The following is a 19,360-nucleotide window of genomic DNA, read 5'->3' as shown; positions in this document are numbered from 1 at the left end:
TTCTAAGGAGTTCAGCCTACCGGAGACCATGAGCCAGAACCTGGCCCCCTCAGAGAGGTGCAAGGAGCAATGGCCCTGGAAACCCCTAACCCCTGTGGTTGGGGTTTTCCTTATCTGCCATTGACTGGGGTTAGGCACCCAGAAAGGTAAGCATAACAAAAACAAACCCCACATTGTAAGAAAATTACAACTAAAAACCGAAAAGTGAGGCAGAACTCCCTACAATCCCAAGGAAACAAGCAAACAAGCAAACATCACACTCCACCACCGCGCCGCTTATCCGTGCAGCCCTAGCTGAACGGACCGTCTTCTTGATGTTGTGAAACCTTTAGGAGGACTGGCTGCATAGTCATCTGAAAGGAGGGGCATGGAATCAAACGGTTCAGACGGGACAAGTCCAGAATGAACCGAAGATCCACACAGTTCCATTTCGGAACCGGAAACAAACGGGAAACCCACTTGAGGGATGAAGTCATTTTGACCATGCCCAAGCAAACCCACTCCAAGATGACCTGACAGAGAGATGGGGAAGAAGCCTGCCCTACCAGCCCTGAACCCCAGACAGGAGGAGCTATCCAACACCACCAAAGGCCGGAAGAGACGACCCAAAAAGCCAACTAATCAAGGGACAAAGTGTGGGTAAACAGAGCCAGCTATCCCCTCATCGCCCCATCAACGGGGATATCCATGAAAGGGCTAACGCGACCTCTGAGAAGCCAACTTTCGCACAGAGCGACCACCATGCCAACCAGATGAAGAAGGCCCTGGAGGACACACCAGCTCCGAAACTGACACCAGAGGCCCACCTTGACCTACCAAAATCCAATAATTGGCACGACCACCCCGAAAGGACCGATGGGGCTCAACAACCTCCATCCACGAATCTGAAGGGGCAATCCTCGAAGCCACCCGAGCCTCATTGCCGCCCCGACTCTGAAACCCTCAGACATTTGGGAGTGGGCAGCCGGGGAAAAAGAGGGGAGAAAGGAGCAGGGAAAACCACACCCACCTGGGAAGGAAACAAGACTGAACCACAGTTGAAAGAACCAACGTCTCCTAAATCCTGGTCCCTGAAACCCAAGCGGGGCAGGTTCGGGGCTTTCAACCGGACAACCATCCTGGCTTGTTACAACAAAGAGAACCTAGCATGCAACACAGCTGCTGCCTGACCCCTAACATCCTCAGACAAGGAATGGGTAAACTGAATGACAAGCCAGGAACAAATCCCCCAAGACTCAGGGGCGTAGGTGTTACTGACCCAATAGGCAGCATAATGGAGGCAGGACGGGTGACCGTCACCGTGAGGCAGGGGCAACGAACAACCTTCAGCATTGCACAAGGTGAGACAGGGCTCAGAAAATGCATCCATGGTACTTGGTACACCCATTGGTACTCCCGAGCCCAATGGGGTTTTCCAGGGCCCGCAGGGTATGTTAGTCCTACAGGAAGCCAAGGCACTGGGGCTAGCTAAGCCGGTAAACCTTGTGTTAGCAGGCAAACTGGCAACCAGTAGTTGCCGTGAAACCTCGGGGCAACAGAGGAGGACTACCAAAACAACATACATACATACTTACATACATACATTACATACATTACATACATACATACATACTGTACATGTATGTATGTATGTATACACACACACACACACACACACACACACACACACTAGGTAAACCTTTAAAACTAGGTATGATAGGGAAATGGGACAGGAGTCATTGCTGTAAACAACCGATAGCTAGAAAGGCGGGATCCAAGAGTCAATGCTCGATCCTGCAAGCACATATAGGTGAGTACATATAGGTGAGTACACATAGACACACAATACTGGTTATACTATTTGTTATCCATGTTCTGAATGTTTGCTATACAGAAGTGTTATGTAACCTCTTCTCATTTTACCAAGTAAAGATGTATCACTTACTGAAAATGCCTCCCTGAAGCTGAAGAGATAAAATATAATATATGGAAAAAGGTGAAGTAGTGTTTCAACATCAATTCAACAAGTCAAAGAAAGACTACATCTACGGGACAATATCCACGAGACATTAATGATTGAAAGAAAGTTCAAATATTTAACTCCAAGTGTTTATAGGAAGATATGAATGCCACACACCGTAATAAGTACCATGCATCATAATATCAGTTAAAAAAGAAAGCAGCAGTACTAGTAGTTAGGTGACCTGTCCACTGCTCTACTGCACTGCTCAAATGGATGAAGAGACTAAATAACTATGAAACAAAACCCATTACAGTACTGTTCTGCATTAACCTAAGTTCTTTAGTAAGAAACATTCACACTACAATCCATATTACAGTAAATACAGAATTAAAGAAAACTTGTATAAGTAGTTATCTACAAGTAATTACAGTAATTATCAATAAAGTGCTGTGCATAACAATTTTGTAGGACAAGTCATTTAGCTAGATATACAGCTAAAAGTATAAATATACTATTTAACAGTTTACATTATGAAAGTCATTTTAAATGTTTCAATAAAATCGACACAGCTGGGTTAGGTTTCTGGGTTAACCTAATCCTCAATGTCTTTTTATTAAATAAGTTGGACTCACTTGTGATCCAGAGTGGCCATCCTTGCCTCCTGCCGACTTTCCTGTTTGTTGAATTTGTTGTCCTTGTTGTTGTTCAAAATCTTTGCGATCCAGTGAGAGTGTCATTGGGTCTCGCAGGGACCTGGGAATACCTGGCAAACCTCCACTTGTATCAATCTCAAGATAATGGAGGCTAATTACTGCTGCAGTGCCCGTTGCATTCAACACACAAACCTCATCGCTGTGGAGTGTATTAACTTTTAGGTTTATTTCCAAAATTCTGGTCATAATAATTTTAAGGTTTACATTTAAAACTCTGGAGTACGACAATTTTGAGACTTGAGATGATTTAAGTAAAATATTTTTTAGGTTCAGACCTAACATTAGTACAAGAAATTTGGTTTTCAGGCCCAAAACTAAGGGAAACAGCAATTTTGAAGTTCAAGTATATGCATATATATATATGTATGCTCAATTAAATATATTCTAAATTTAGGCAACATCAAATTTGGATGTTAGAAAAGAATTGTTAAAATTTATTTATTATAGGGAAGATAAAGTTAGTTGGCATGGGACTTTGTATGACAAAGATAAAACATTTAGCCACTGTTACTTATTATCTAAAAATGCAGCCAACTTCATTGACTGTTAAAGCGTATATATATATTATGTGTTGCTTTAAAGCAACACATAATATAAATATATAGAATTCTTGAGTTTAAGTCAATATTATTGCCCAATTTCCCACTTTCATGGAATGAGGTGGCTTCAGCCCATAAGAAATAAGAGAGCAATATAGGAAAATGTTCAAGATACTCAACCTGTCCATTCAAACTCCAGCAAAAACATCCACAACAGCAGGACTACAGCTTTATATGGCCAAGTGTTAAGTGCTTACCATGAGTTCTCATTTACAAATATGCCTCACAAAAATAAAACACTCCTTGACACAATGATGCCTGACACCTTACTCACACATCTGAAAATGATGAATCTATGATGTTCAGTACTTCTTGGACCAAAACATGTTAACTCTTCAGCTGTGTTTTTGTGACTCATCGTCTGTATAACGATTCCTCTTAGTCTTATTCCCTACCAGTCGGCCGAGCGGACAGCACACTGGATTTGTGATCCTGTGGTCCTGGGTTCGATCCCGGGCGCCGGCGAGAAACAATGGGCAGAGTTTCTTTCACCCTATGCCCCTGTTACCTAGCAGTAGAATAGGTACCTGGGTGTTAGTCAGCTGTCACGGGCTGCTTCCTGGGGGTGGAGGCCTGGTCGAGGACCGGGCCGCGGGGACACTAAAGCCCCAAAATCATCTCAAGATAACCTCAAGAAGAATACCACTTATTATGAAGCGGTCACACTGGACACACACACTCATATTCTGGGGTATTGGCATTATGGAACCTGGACAAATAGCTGCCATCTAGTCACCTCAGAAGATAGAATCAGGGCATATAAGGTCTCATTCAAGGAATCAAAGCTTTTCTCAGCTTATTCAAGGAGTCTAGATCCTCTCCAGCCCCCATCACATTGAAGACAGGAACCTGTTTCCAATTGAGAAATGAGAAAAATAAAGAGAAAAAGAGAAAATAAAGAATAGCCTGCTAGCCAAGCAGAGATGGGGGCCAGACACCACAGCCAGGAAGCAGACTTAGACCAAAAGTCAAAACAAGCTGGGTACAGTTCAGCTGTATGGACCCCATTATGTAACAGGATCATCAGCAGCAGATGCTGCCTGGCATCTGCCACAGGCAGGCAAGACTAAGAGAACCTGCAAGGCATTAAAACATCATCCCTAAATAAGGGCACAATTAGCCACACATGGCACAATTGGGTGGTAAGGAAGATGCATCATAATCAAACTAAGTCATAAAATATAGAATCCTTGTGACCTGGAGATACATGTCATACAGCTTTGGAACAAGAGTCCAGGAAGGTCGAAAGAAAACCAGGATACAACTTCTGCCATATAAGAAAATCCACAGGAGTTGAGATGAGGATTCGAATCTATGCACTGATATATTGAAAGAGCGGCGTCAGAGGTAGAACTACTGGACGACAGAGCTAGAGTGCATGGGGGATTGTGTGAAATCCTGGTTCGGCTTCAGTGGAAGCCTTTGGAATCCTTGTGGGTTCAGCAGAACCCTAAGTTGCAATTCTTTTACAATGTCATAGTCGCTTTGAGCGTGCATCTGAGAATACCTAGCGCATAGGTTCGAATCCTCATCACAGCTCTCGTGGATTCTCTAATTGATACATATCACGTTACTGTGATTTCTCTGTGCATCTACTACCATAGCCTAATGGCCAAACCAGCTCATTCACCAATGCAAAAGGGCTGACCTTTGAGCCAGGCCAAGAAGCAGAACCCAACTCGAGGCAAGTGCAGGAAGACAGGGAGCCACCAAATCCTTCTTAAAAAGTAAAGATCTTTTCCAGAACCTACAGGTAGGAGGAGGAGAAGGCTGCAGGTGAGGCTCAGACCTCCTAAACAACCTCCCCCACTTCCCTCCGTGGAGAGCATCAGCTGAACTTGTAGCCTCCAACTCAACTCCAGAGATCACCTGTTTGAGACAAGACTGAAGTCCTTCAGGATCTACAGCAGAAGGAAGAGAGAGGATGGATGCTTAGCAGTGGAACCATGAGCCAAAAGTGTATAGTGCATGCCAAGCTATGTTGAAATGAAACTCCAATGATTAGGCTAGGAGACTCACAAGCTGAGATGGCCATATTCTCCACTAAATATATGGGATATTGTCATACCAATGCACCAGCTGAAAACAGAGCCACTCCACTACTGATATTGGAGGCAGAGAGAATAGCCTTGAGGTTTAAAAACTCCCATCAGTCGCTGCGCAGACAGCGGTGCAGCAGCTGAGGTGACGTCATGCTTGCTTAATTGTTTTCTGATTGGGGAGTTCTGATTGGTCGTTCAGCTTTCGGTTTGCAATTTTTAACTAGCTGTAGTTTGTTTTGGAATTCCTACCTTTCTGTGTGCCTGACCTGGTAGATGGCAGACAGACTGCTTCCAACTACATGGGGGTGTCTATAGGCCATTGCTCCTTGTGCCTCTCTGAGGGGGGCCAGGTTCTGGCTCGTAGTCCCTGGTAGGCTTAGAACTCCATCGATTGACTGTTGCCACGGTCTAATATATATACACATCAGGCTGGTATAGTTCCGGGGAGCCGAAAGAGGCCAGCATCAATCTAGTACATCTCTTCTCTAGACTTTATTAGCTATAACATTTGCTAAGAATGTTGAGGCATAATGATACCTTCTTAATTTTTATTTGTTTATGTTTTATGTTATTTATATTGTTATGGAAAAGTGGATGAATAGAGCAAGGGCTATTCTGGCTGGTGGAATGCCAATAATATTAAATAAAAAAGTAAAACAAAGTAAATAAAACTGTTTCTGACCTCTTTACGGTGTGAGAGCTGCGAAATAATGTACAAAGAATGAAAACTTTAAATATTTACTAAAAAATGACTTTAACAAATAAAATAAATCCCCTATGATACTTGGCGTAACACAAAACAAAAAATGCAAGAGAAATAAACATGTAACAATTACGTTAATAGCAAAATTAAAGGTGCACAATAAATATATACAATAGCTGCTAGAGACTACGGACACCCAGGAAAGCAAGAGTAGATCTTGCAGCTAGGAGCACTGAAGAGCATTCTGAGGTGTAGCTGGTGGTGAGCTGCTTTTATACACGGCCGAGTCCGTGTAGGTGGCGCTGATGTGCAGGTAATTGCCAGCCGGCAGTCTCAAACGAGCAGTGAGCTTGTTGACCAGTGAGTGGAGCTGAGCCGTCAGATAGCAGGTGTCTAGGTGTGTCGGGTACTTGAGGCGGGGAGGGTAGTGGTGGTGTCCGTCTAGACATGGCTTCTGAGCACGTATTGTTGTTGTTCTTGATGATAATTTCTTACACTTGAGTATGCAGATATGTTGTTGAATAGGCGGTAAAGGAATAGGCAGAATCTCCTTGCCTAAGCAAGGGATTTCCGTAGCAATATATACAAGTTCTTACATTCTTGTACAGTTCTTACAATTGTAAGAGTTCTTGTAATTAATATTATTTATACTACAATTTCTCCATCTTCATACCTAGAGCCAGTTTAATATTAGTAAATAAGTCATTTATTCATAAAAGTAGAGTATTTACTTACCTAATAGTGGTAAATTCCTCGTAGCCAAGCACAACATTGCATGCCAAAGCACGAGCATGTGATCGAATTTCCATTCTGAGTTGTGTCCACCAATTATCACGTGTTTCTACCTCTTCTGGAGTGTGAGGGCGATCTAAGAGCTTCACTGACCGAGCACTTACTGTTCCACCTACATGTAAAGAGAGTATTCGGTTCATTAACAAAATCATGTCACATACATCCAGTTATCTTCCTATTCTCCAAACTAATCAATTCAGACCCACATACATTAATCCAGAGATTTCCTGTCTGTTCCCAGATTATCCAACAACTACAATAAATACTGTAGTTGGATAATCCAGAGACTGTTCGTGTAACCCAGAAACCCTACCCAAACTGGGCTCTGCTTTCTCTATGCTCTTCCATTTAACCAATCTTCTACTAGATTATTTGACTGGCGGATGAATTATCCAGAGACCTTACATGAGGCAGACAACGATCGTTTTATACAAGCCACCTTATAGTCTCCATAGTCAGGGAAAGGAAGCCTACTCGGTTTGTTTATTGAGTTCCTTCTAAGCCAGCTACTGTCCTTTCACAATATGTAACCCACAATATATGAACAACTCCCAGTTGTCTACTTACTACATGAACACAAGCCAGGGATGAGCACAAGCCTAGGAAATATTGCCAAAACACTTATTTCCTACTACAGGAGGAACTAAAATTCTATTAATCCTTGAACTGATTACCCCCATTTCTTAAGAAAAAGTTTAATATTTATTTATAGAACATTGGTAATCAAATATAACATACAAAATTTAGCATTCAATACTGTAAAATCACCTTATATTCAACAGGATGTAAACTTCAATAAAAAAAAAATTATCACTTCGGCTGCTTCCCTAGTCACTCAGGTTACTGCTAGAACACCAGGCTATGGTGCAGGCGATGAGTCACAATAACGTGGCTGAAGTATGTTGACCAGACCACACACTAGAAATTGAAGGGACGACGACTGGGTTTACAGCCCATGACCAGGCTATGGTGTTAACCGGAGCAAGAAAATGGTCACTCATCATCCCCTCTAAGGAATCCCTTTTTAACCATAATCTTCTGGTTTGCTCTATACTGCTTATATTATGGAAGGTATCTAGCAAAAAATTGTCTTTATTTCCTCTATCCTTTAAATCTGTGTGTCATCTAACATTCCAGAATTTAATTAAATATGGCTAAAAATGCTGCATGGTGTATATGTGCAAAGCGATACTTGTTGAAATAAGTGACCCATCACAGGCATCTATTCAGGTAACGCCAGAATTTGAATATGAAAAACCTTCTTTTAAACATTAAATTAGAGCACTTACCGAGATGCAAGATGAAACCAGCAGGGAATGTTTTCATGGTAAGGAAAGGGTATTCAAGCATGTCAAATGATTCCTGGGTCATAATAGGGCGATGAACTCCTGTAAGTGTTCCCCCTTTCCCGACACCTCCACCTGATGAGCCTCCACTCCCTGCCAGACTGCCTCCTGCACAAATTTTAAAATTTTCATAAAATATTGGTACTGAATATTGCCTTTGTTATCTATCATGCACTATGGAAATATAGCTGCCTTATGCAGCAGACATCAGGAAATTTTAAATATAGAGAATTGAAGAAAATATCATTGGACATATTAAATATAAATGAATTTTATATACTACTGTATATTGCAAAATTAAAAATATTATTTTCATTAAGTTACCATTTTGAACAATCTTTCAGCATGACAAAGAAAATCTAACCCTTTGGAGTAATGGAGAGATCAGAATCTGATGATCGTCTGTTGATGGAGACACCTGGAGTATGAGCAGGGCTAGCCAGTTTGCCAGAATGAGTTGGAGACTGGGTGGCTGCACTCCCATTTACTGAAGTTGTGGTCCCACCCACCGCTGTACATCCTCCAACGCCAGTGTCACTCTTGGAACCATCAGCATCAGTGGGTAACGGGCTCCTGGACATGAGGTTACAGCCACTAGTATGGCGACTACGTGACGAGCGCTTGGGAGAGCCTACCATCGATGCTGAGCCAGGCCGGGCCTCCACTAGCATGTCTAGGCTAGAGATGTACACAGGATGGGAGGGACATTTAGCTGCTACATCTAAAGCACACTGAAGCAAGTCACTACTCATGCTTAAACTGCTAGTTACACATGGAAACTCAGAAGATGAAGAAGATGCAAGGGATGCTAAATTAGAGGAAGTAGAGGATGAGGCAAGGTGTGATAAACTGGATGAGGTAGAGGAAGAGGCAGTAAGTATGGAAGATAAGGCAGGATTTGAGGATGATGATGGAAATGGTAAATATAAGTGAGAGGAAGAGGATAAAGGAGAACTATACAAGTTAGTGTTAAATACAGAGTGTGAATTAGAAGCAACAGAAGAAAGAGAAGGAGGCAAGACAGTCAAGGTAGCATCGCTATCATTACTGCCTCCAATGTCATCATTTAAAGAAGAATTAGTGTTAGATTCAGATGCACAAGAAAATTCATGCAAACTGATATTGTCTGTGCCTGTATGAATATGCACAGCTGGATTTCGAGATTTAGGAGGTAAGACTGGAGTAGAAGGAATAACTGCAATTGCTGGAAGAGGTGTTGAGGTACTGCAGGGTGCTGCTGGCTCTAATTTACTCATGGCTGACTCGCATGTTGAATGTATATCGAGAGACATGTGCTTCTTTTTATAATCAATATGTTTTGGTATTTCAAGTTCTAAACTACTTGACTCCTGCTTCTGTTCTTGTGAGATCCTCTGTTCTTTACTATTCTCTGGGCTAAATGATGCAATTCCATATTTTCTCTGAGGGGCTATAATATCTGCAATCTGTAAATCTGATTGATCTATATGCTCTTCGAGTGTTATTGAAGGAGTCTTGAAGTCTGTAATCATATGTAAATCTTCATGGTTATTGGCTGCTTCCAACAAGAGTGTTTGTTTTTTGCATCCTCCAAATGAACAACTCTTGATCTGAAATTCTGATGCTGCAACTCCGGATGATGTAAGGTCATCCCCTACTATTTCATTGCCTGAATGGTGACTCTCACTAACAGAGCTCTCTGAAAGACGTTGCAGATCTCTAACATCTACAGGACCTGTAAAATGACTTTCTAGTGAACTCTCTGATGCAATATCCTCGTCACTTAAAAAAAATTTATGTCCACATTTAGGGGCTGTCACTCCATGTTCTGGAGAACTGAAGTCTGAGGACACAGGCTCTGAACTGCAGGTGTCTTCATCAGAAGAAATGTATTGAATTGGAGCTGAGGGATCAAGTGGTCGGCTTAATTGATGTTTTGCATAAACACTCTTATTTAGTGTTGGGTCTGAGAAAGCTGAGGATATATTTTTATAAGAGTATTCTATACTGGTTATCTCATGCCCAATTTCTTCATCATCAGAATACTGTAAATCATCATCTTCCAGGCCAATAACTTCTACAATATCTGGTGAATCAAGATCCCAGTCATCAGAATCTTCAGGAGATGTGGTTGAGCTATGAATTGGCATTCTTTCTTTTGCATTTTTGGTTCTGTGATGGCATTTACTATGTAGTCGTCCCATTGGACTGTGAACCTTGGGGCTAGTTTTCAGGCTGGTCTTTTTACTGATATGTGGTGTTTTGCAGTGGCTACCATGACTCACTTCTAAACTCTGTGATTTTTCTCTTCCCTCTTTAAATCTCAACATCCGCTGAGCTGTCTTGCGTAGCCCAGCTCTAATTGATTCAAGGCTATCATGAGTACTAGAAGGTAAATTTTGCCTGATATTTTGAGCATTCTGATGTCTATAGTTTGATCCATGTACCACCCTTGAACTTTTAATCTTGTGATGCTTAAAATGACCTAAACTGTGAAAAGAATGTTGTGATGCACCATGCGAGAACGATGAATTACGTTGAAGATAAACAGGCGGATGTTGGATAATTGTGGAACTACGTTTCCGTCTGGCTAGTGGTAATCCACGTATCATTCGTTTTGCATTGCTAAGAGCCAGCAGTCCTGGAAGAGGTCTACTTTGATCTGAGGTTGGGTTTACCATCAGGTCAAGCCACTGGGAGGGGTGACGTGAAGTTTCATGGGATGAAAAACTTGAGCTTGAACTCCCATTCTGTGAGGAGACAAGAGACCGTAGGCAAGTGGAGGGGGCAGAGACTGAGGAGTGTGTCTTGGGCAAGTGGACAACAGAGATGGGCATGGGCATGTTAAAGTTTGGAACAAGAAAATACATATTTTCTAGCACTAACTCATCTTCCACACTAAATAATATTACATCAATGCAAAAACACAAAATTAAGTTGGTAAGATAGCAAGTTTCAATCAACATTTCAACACAAAGCAAAATACAAATATTGCACGAAAAGCACCACCAGTGTGAATGGAGAGGGGGCATTACATTAAATTGTTAAAATATTAGGTGGTTCATGTGAGGAAGAGGAGAAAACAGGAGGAAAGAATGAAGGAAAAAATTAATAAAATTAGTTAAAAAAAAATTTACCTGCTGAACAAAATATGCAAACATTTAACTGTGCTGAGTAAAAGATGAGAAAAATATTACATCAAACAAGTTACCATCAAGAACCTGCTGATTGACATGGAATTGTAAAAATAAAAATATATTAATAATGCTAAAAAAATATTAGGATGCAAATGTATGAGTAATTTAGTTTCAAAGGATTTTTACTTCATATTAACAATCATAGATGAGATGTGCATCAAAAGTGAAATTACAAATGTGGCATTAATAAGTCACATAAGAAAACCATCACTGTTTATGTAAGAACAAAAGGTAATACTGTACAGTATACAAAAATTTATAGAAATTTTAAATATGCAAAATTAAATATATCTGTCAAAATACCGGAACCTTTAAACCATATTTTAGAAAGCAGCTACTAATTCAAATTTCCTCAACACCACATTAAATCTTGGTATCATTATAAAATATTTTTGGACAATATACTCTATATACCCAGAACATGTACTGTAATGTACAAAATAAGTATTTCTATGAAGTATGTAATTACGGTACTAATACTGTATAGTACAAGACATTACTATACAGTACAGTAATACAGTATTAATAATGTCAACAAAAGTATTAATATACTGTATACAATTGGAATTTTTGTCCCGAGATTTCACCCAATATAAAAATATATGACATATATCATTTTATCTCTTGGTTCATTGTGTTAAAACAGAGGGAGCCATATAGGCCAGACTATGCTTTTCATATTTGCAATGCATCATATACCGCCCTCTACACTGCAGGGAGGTCTCAGAATTCCCTCCACCAGTCTCTCTACCAAATTTATCCACAACACTTTTTCACTTATGTACTCCAGCCTTGTTTTCTTCACTAAACTTTAAACATCCTCTATTTGCCTAACTAGAATCAAGAGTTTCGTAAATATTCAGGCGTGTACTTTTTTGGATTTAATATTCTGTGGAAACATTCTTTACAAATGTTTACCCCCTATGACTGTGTTCTTATTAGTGATTATTACTCAGGCTAGTTTATATACATGATAAAAGAATCAGATTATAAATTAGAAAATATTTTTGAAACCCTTACAAAACAAATAATATATCTACACAAAGACAAAAATAGAAGCGGAACATCTGCCTGGTTTGATTTACCTTGTTCATGAAAGAAAATATTTAACACAAATTTAAATGAAGAGCAGAGAATAAAATAGCCGAAGAATGTTTTAAGAGCATCTGCTCACAACAGATTTAGTTCTGGGCAATGTCTACACTGTAGGTTTATTAGTAACATGCATCAGACAAACTAGGCACTGGCATCTACAAAAATAAGCAATGACTTACCACAAAGCACAATACAATGAAAAATAAGTGTGAGTGAGCATGTGTAAATACTCACTGAAGCGTGTTTGTAGGGGGTTGCACTCCAGCAATTTAGCCCTGCCTCAAAAATTACATGCTCAGGGTGATACCTGTGCAGCCCAAGATGTTTTTCTATTTTTACCTTTGAATTCACTCCTGGAGTTTGTCTCTTACTATTTCCTATCCAATTGCAATCCCCCCACAACTAAGAAATTCCTCCATTCTCTTTTATCTCTGGCTCACTTGGATGTGCGTGCAAGGTAAACCCCATGTTTATGTATTCAGGAACAAGCCCCCCTTACACATTCATGAGTTTATGATGGGTGCTATCATATGTTGGGTGTTTATCATACACAGTTTATGTTGGGGTACAATCATACACACACACCCCACAGTTTATGCAGGGTACAATCATACATACCCCCACACAGTTTATGTTGAGTACAATCATACACACAGTTTGTATCTCTGAATCGGTGTTTTCTAAAACTATGTAAATTTGTACACTCAATAGTGTGCATTTGAGATAGTAGCTCAAAGTTTAACTCCCACGGCAAAGCACACCTAAGTCCCTAGCCCTAAGTTCTAGAGAACAGTATATGAGGTGATACGAGCTAAAAGGAGATAAGTCTTCGCTGTTCACCACTCGTACTCAACCTCTGAGTGAGGCATAGTCTGGAGATAATTAAAGGATACTCAAAGGGTTGTGCCTTTAACTTAGGATTAAAATATCCCAAACAGTGAAAGCAAGTCAAACTAAACTGAATTCCAATCCCTGCTTGCGTACCGTAGCACTCGTCCTGTACCTACACATAAGTAACTACACATACACACAGATATTGCTCAGTGTAAAATAATAATTAAAAATTAAATAGAAACATAGACCATCACAGAATACAAAATAGTTAGTATTTGACATTTATAAATCCACCGAGACATTCTCTTTTAGACATTTAATTAACATAACAGCAGAGTTAAATGCATTACAGTATGTATATTAAACATACAGCATCAATGTATATTTCATATATGGAAAGCATAATTCAAATTGACCTTACATTCAGAATAACAGTTTAGAAGTGACCACTATCAAATCTGACTTACACTGTGTGTGCTTAATAACATGTACCAGTAATAGCAAGGACTAGAGAATCAACAGTGCTGTATGTGCAATATATAAAGTATGCAGAATAAATCAAGCATATTTCATATATACTTAGTTTAAATAAAGAGTACGGTATATTGTCCTGTTTGCAGACGTTTAGTCTTACATTACAGTGTACTTTTTACGAAAGATACACTACAGATATTACGATGCTTAAATAAACATTCAACTACTTTGCTTACACACAATCTATTTGAAAAAACAGTAATAATAAAATTTGTAATAAATTTAGCAGTTAAAATCAAAAGTAGTCAATATTATGAGTGTCCAGAGGAATGCACGATTTGAAATTGAAACAGGGAAGGAGGCGGGAGGGGGAAAGCATGCAGGATGCTGCATCTTTAACCTGGCCCATTGTGGCTACACAAGGCATTAGTTCAGGATTTGTTACTACCTAATCAATTGGAAGCTTTCATAAAGTAGAAGAAATACATTATAATACCTAGACAAATTCAGCATTTCTTCTGGCCAAAGGACACTTTAGAAAACAATATTTAATCTAAGCATCAAGGCAGGTCCTAACATTTATTGTAGTCAAATTTATGCATATAAACTCTTAATTAATTACATCTAGATATGGTTGGATTGTATGAGAGCAATCAAGAATGGTATCTCCAGACCAACATATCTCACAATACAAACAGGGAAGTAGTGGTGGTGGAAGGAATAATGGTTGTGTTGATAGTAATAGCAGAAAGTCCAGAGATAATGGAAGGTAGTGACAGTGAAGAAAGGCGATGAGTCACAATAACGTGCCTGAAGTATGTTGACCAGACCACACACTAGAAGGTGAAGGGACGGACCGAAACGTTGTTGTCCCTTCACCTTCTAGTGTGTGGTCTGGTCAACAGTGAAGAAAGGATGGTGATGGTGAAGTAATGAATGACAGTGACGATGGTAGTGATAGCAGGAGGTGGAGTGTTTGCGGTGAAGTGTTCACCTCAAAAGTGGTGACTGCCACTCTGAGACAAGGGCACACAGCAACCTTCAAACTTGCCCGAGGCGAGCTGAAACTCGAAAGACACATCCATAGGTCAACCGAGCCCCGACAGGGTTTTCCAGGCCCATAGGGTGACTGCTACAGGAACCCCGGGCAAGGTGTTGCTAACTGGTTAAATCCAAAGCTAATAAGGGGGAGATCAAAACCCTGCAACATGTACAGGGGACTAACGGAGATCCACCAAAATATCAGAAGTGGTCCTATAGCCACCAGGCAGACCCCCATCAGGCAAACAAAACAAAAAGTAAAAGAAAAACCCTGCAAAAGTACAACATTCCCAGAGGAAACAGGAACTGGCCACTGCATAGGTAAGCTGGGTGTGCAACACCTAGATGCCCCAACCAGCAACAATACCACTCCCTACCCAAGGCCAAACAAGGGCCACGAAATACCAGCTGACCCCAAGAGCGGGGTAAATGGCTGTGGCCACTGGTGAAAATAACTGGAACCCAGAGTAATCAGCAAACAAAAAAAAAGTAATGGTATAGTTACTGGACCTAATACATACATTCCTCATTTGCTTTTATACATGACAGTGTCAACTGGTGGCAAGTATGGTGCTGCCACCTGATGAGACTGGCACTGCCACTTGGTAGTGAGCAGGTCGCTACTAACTGATGGTGAACATGGCATTGCCACCTGATGTGATCACAGCACTGCCAACTGATGGAGAGTATGGCGAAGGATGCTTGAAAAATTCCCTGGTACTCATGCAAGAATATCGCCCTGCCTGATTGATTCATGATCCTGGTCAATATAGTGATTTTCCCTTAGGCTAGGGAGCCAGTGAAGGTAGTGCCTCAGAAAACAAAATGATTTAACTGATAATGAGCAGTGCATGGGAGTGGCCTTATTTGCAAACCATCTTCAAAACAATGGGGCCAAATTAGCACCATGCAGCAGTCCTTTCCCCCCATTTATCAATTAAAGGTACTTTACATTCAACTCCCAACTGATGACATTTGAGCATTTCCTGAAAATTACATCACTCAGTTACAATGTTTATAGTGCTTTTCTCAAAAAGATTCACACTTGCACAATCAAATAAAGCAGCTAAAAGGTCAAATACTTGAATTCATACAGGTATATCACAAAAAATTTTAACAATTTATCAATATCATACATCTTACTTCTGGGACATGCTCTTACTTGATGGGATGGACTCGTGTAGAATATTTTCTATACGGTACAATCAAATGCCTTAAAGTGTTAAAGGCTTTTAAGAAAACACTTGAAGCATGTGCCACAGGCTTCCAGATACTGATTTAGCTTTTATATAAGCATAGTTCTTTGAATCACTATGAAACAACTCTTTGCCATTATTACAGTAAGAAAGGAGAAAAACAAATCAAAGTAATAATGGTTATACGTAATTATAACTTTTTTGAACGGTAGGTTCAGAATTCCTGTGTATATTCATCACTAATCTATTACTGGCTGAAGGCTCCAAGTAATTAGACTATGCACGAACATTTTCCAATTCCCCTTTATACAGTTAAATGAGTACTCACTGTTTGCGGCAGCTAGCCATGCAGAACCATACATCCCTATTCCTGTCAAATGTTTTGAGCATTTATTTAGGCTCTATTGCCTTTATTTGCTTAATTATTGTTAATAAAATAACGTGGATTGTTGATGTAGCAGATAAACCTATCCAGTAAAGAACAAGCACAAGAGCAGACGAGCAGTCACAATAACGTGGCTGAAATATGTTGACCAAACCCCACACTAGAAAGTGAAGGGACGACGACGTTTCGGTCCATCCTGGACCATTCTCAAGTCGACCATTCTCACAATCGACTTGAGAATGGTCCAGGATGGACCGAAACGTCATCGTTCCTTCACTTTCTAATGTGTGGTTTGGTCAACAACAAGCACAAGAGTCCCTAATATTTTTTGGCAGGTAGCCATGCAGAAGTGTACGTCACACAAACACATATGGTTTTAAGCAAACTAATCTTAGCTATTTAATTAGAGTATAGAGGAAAACCAAAGAAATACAATAGATTAATGTAAAAGCAATAAATAATATTGGTAAAATTATACCAATATTATATGTGCATGTGTGTAGCCTAACACTTACAGAGAACATGTTTCTGCCTGGTTGAGATATTAAACAGGTGTAAACAAAGGCAATACAGTATACAGTATTCCTTACCCTCTTCCTTTGTAAAGCATTATGCAACACACAAATGGTGCAAATTACCAATAACATATCCGGTACTGTTTCTTCATTAATATAGTGTTTGATTTTCTTTAATTCACAGAGTACCCTGGATAGGATGATGCAGAGGAAATATTTACAGACACATGAACAAACATAACAACTGGTAGCAGGTGGCCTTGTACAACTATACATTTCTGTTTTAGAGTCAAACTTGTATTCTTCCTCATATTTTGGCTGCATCTCCAAGACTTCAACAACACAATAAAACTACTTTTAGCTATCATATTGAAGAGACGGTTTGTGTACAAATTTCAAAATTAATCCAAGGGTCTGAATGCTCAAGCCACACAAAAACAATATGAGATTACAAGTCCACACGAGATGCTCATGGGTGCCCACGAGTCTCAACTTGAAAGGCACCCATGAATCCAATAATAATAAATTCAGTACCATGAAAAAGGCACTGAATCTAATTATCCACACAAAATTAATGATAGCAAGTTTTCTTTTGCCGATCTGGTACATTATCTGTGATTCGGCCATAATGAAAATTCCGTTTAATGAATACTGTGATTGACTATCAGATACTGGATTAGTTATTCAAATATTATTTATCTCAAGTTAAATTTTGCTAATATTTTCTTTTTTATTCCTGAAATGTCTAGTGTGCATTTTCAACACTATGTCAGTTGTTAAAATATAAACGCATACCTCGTTTAATGCTGCCCAATGCTGACTTGTATAGCACTAATTCCCTCTAAAATATTTAAAAATGGAAAAAATAAATATACTGTACATCATTAAGTATAACAAAATACCTTTTTCATGCAGTCCTCAGTAGCTGTCTCAGCTAACAGCGCCAATATTGAGGGGCCACATTCAACACTCCTACTGTGACTATCTGCTTACTGGGTGTAAGTACCATTCCAATAATTCTATATAATTCTGTCTTGCCTTTTCAAAAAGGGAAGGGAAGCTTGTGAGGATCACAGATCAACTCACAACTGAGGCAAGCCCACAATAATGAGTGTTGCAAAACACAATAATAAAGTTTGAAAATTAATTCATTGCCAAACATTAAAAATACCAACCCACTATTGAACAAGTGACACCTGAGGGTCCCAGAGACTGAACCCCTTCACTCTTAAGTCTAAGCAAAAAAACAGCATTGAATGTAATGAAGCACCATTTTCTGGATAAGCCACGGAGGCTTCCTGGAGCTATCAGACTGATATATGCTATATTAGTCTGGGGCATCAGTAAATTGGAGTTCTGCCTACTGGGGACCACGAGCCAGAATCTGGCCCCCCTCAGAGGGGCACAGGGAGCAATGGCCTATGAAACCCCCCCATGTGTTTGGGAGTATTCCATGTCTGCCATCAACCGGGGTTAGACACCCAGAAAGGTAGGCATAACAAAACAAACCCCACCTGGTAAAAAAATTGCAATGGAAGTTGCAATTTACACCAGACTAATACAGCGTACATCAGTCCGATAGCTCCAGGGAGCCGGAAGGGCTCCTCACAGAAAAGACAAACGAAGAAGGAAGAGTGGGTTCAGGAATCTACCGAGGACTGTCAAGAAAATAAGAGAGACCTTTCCTTACATTTAATCCTGTATTTCTAGGCAGGTCTTCCCAGAAGCTTACTTCAGCTTCCTCCTCCTTGGCACTTCACCTAGAGAAAAAATAGGTTTTTCCTAGGACACCAGCTCAGAAGGGGACTGATCGGAAGACTTTCAGAAGAAAAGAAGATCGGAAGAAAAACTTTACTGTCAAATGCCTCCAGGCACACAAAAGTGTACATCAGGTGAACTAAGAGGTAGTGCAGAGAGCATTACAACAGAGCAGCATAAAAATGCTAGAAATATATTTAGCCACAATAACAAGAAGTGATTTCCAAGCTGACATTGAAAATTGGGGATAGGGGAAGGAAGCCATACACAACAAAGGACACACTGAAACAAGCCCAGAAGCCTAACAGAACAACAGTAAACAAAGAAAAATACCAAGAAAAAACAAAGAAAATCATGCCACAAATATATATAGAAACTACCGAGATACCACACAACATTGTTAGCAGGAGGTCGACACAACATTGTTAGTGGGAGGTCAATCCCATGAAAAACCATATTTCCAGTGACAAGGAAAGACTTGACTGTGAACAGGCAAGCGGCAGGTCATCTGCACTGACGTACAGATGACCACTCATAATACTGACGTACACTGATAATACAGACGAATAGGTGCAGCCTTCCAGCTAAAACCACAGAAAGCCACCTAAAAATGAAACTGAGGATGACCTGACAAAGAATTGGAACAGGAAATAAACTGAATCCCACACTGGCAACCAGAAATGCTCCAAAAGAGCAATGAAGGAAAAATGTGACCAAAGCAAGAGGAATCCACAGAATTCTGGAAAGAT

At 40.1% G+C, this 19,360-nt stretch overlaps 1 protein-coding gene across 2 annotated transcripts in view; it reads right to left on the bottom strand.

The window, feature by feature from the left end:
• LOC123771929 (C2 domain-containing protein 5) overlaps positions 1 to 19,360 on the bottom strand; it is a 43,944-nt gene that overhangs the window by 15,759 nt on the left and 8,825 nt on the right. Inside the window, exons 7-10 of one of the 2 annotated variants that reach the window (XM_045764747.2) lie at positions 8,502 to 8,815; positions 8,081 to 8,245; positions 6,735 to 6,903; positions 2,575 to 2,794 (exon numbers count right to left, since the gene is read on the bottom strand). In XM_045764747.2, the coding sequence (XP_045620703.1) occupies positions 2,575 to 2,794; positions 6,735 to 6,903; positions 8,081 to 8,245; positions 8,502 to 8,815 (868 nt within the window). Of the gene's footprint in view, positions 1 to 2,574; positions 2,795 to 6,734; positions 6,904 to 8,080; positions 8,246 to 8,501; positions 11,015 to 19,360 lie in introns of both variants that reach the window. The other variant, XM_045764737.2, reaches the window with a different exon arrangement.

The sequence above is a fragment of the Procambarus clarkii genome, chromosome 14 (genome assembly GCF_040958095.1).
Source record: "Procambarus clarkii isolate CNS0578487 chromosome 14, FALCON_Pclarkii_2.0, whole genome shotgun sequence".
NCBI classification, from domain to species: domain Eukaryota; kingdom Metazoa; phylum Arthropoda; class Malacostraca; order Decapoda; family Cambaridae; genus Procambarus; species Procambarus clarkii.
This window is presented reverse-complemented; position numbering and strand designations above follow the sequence as displayed.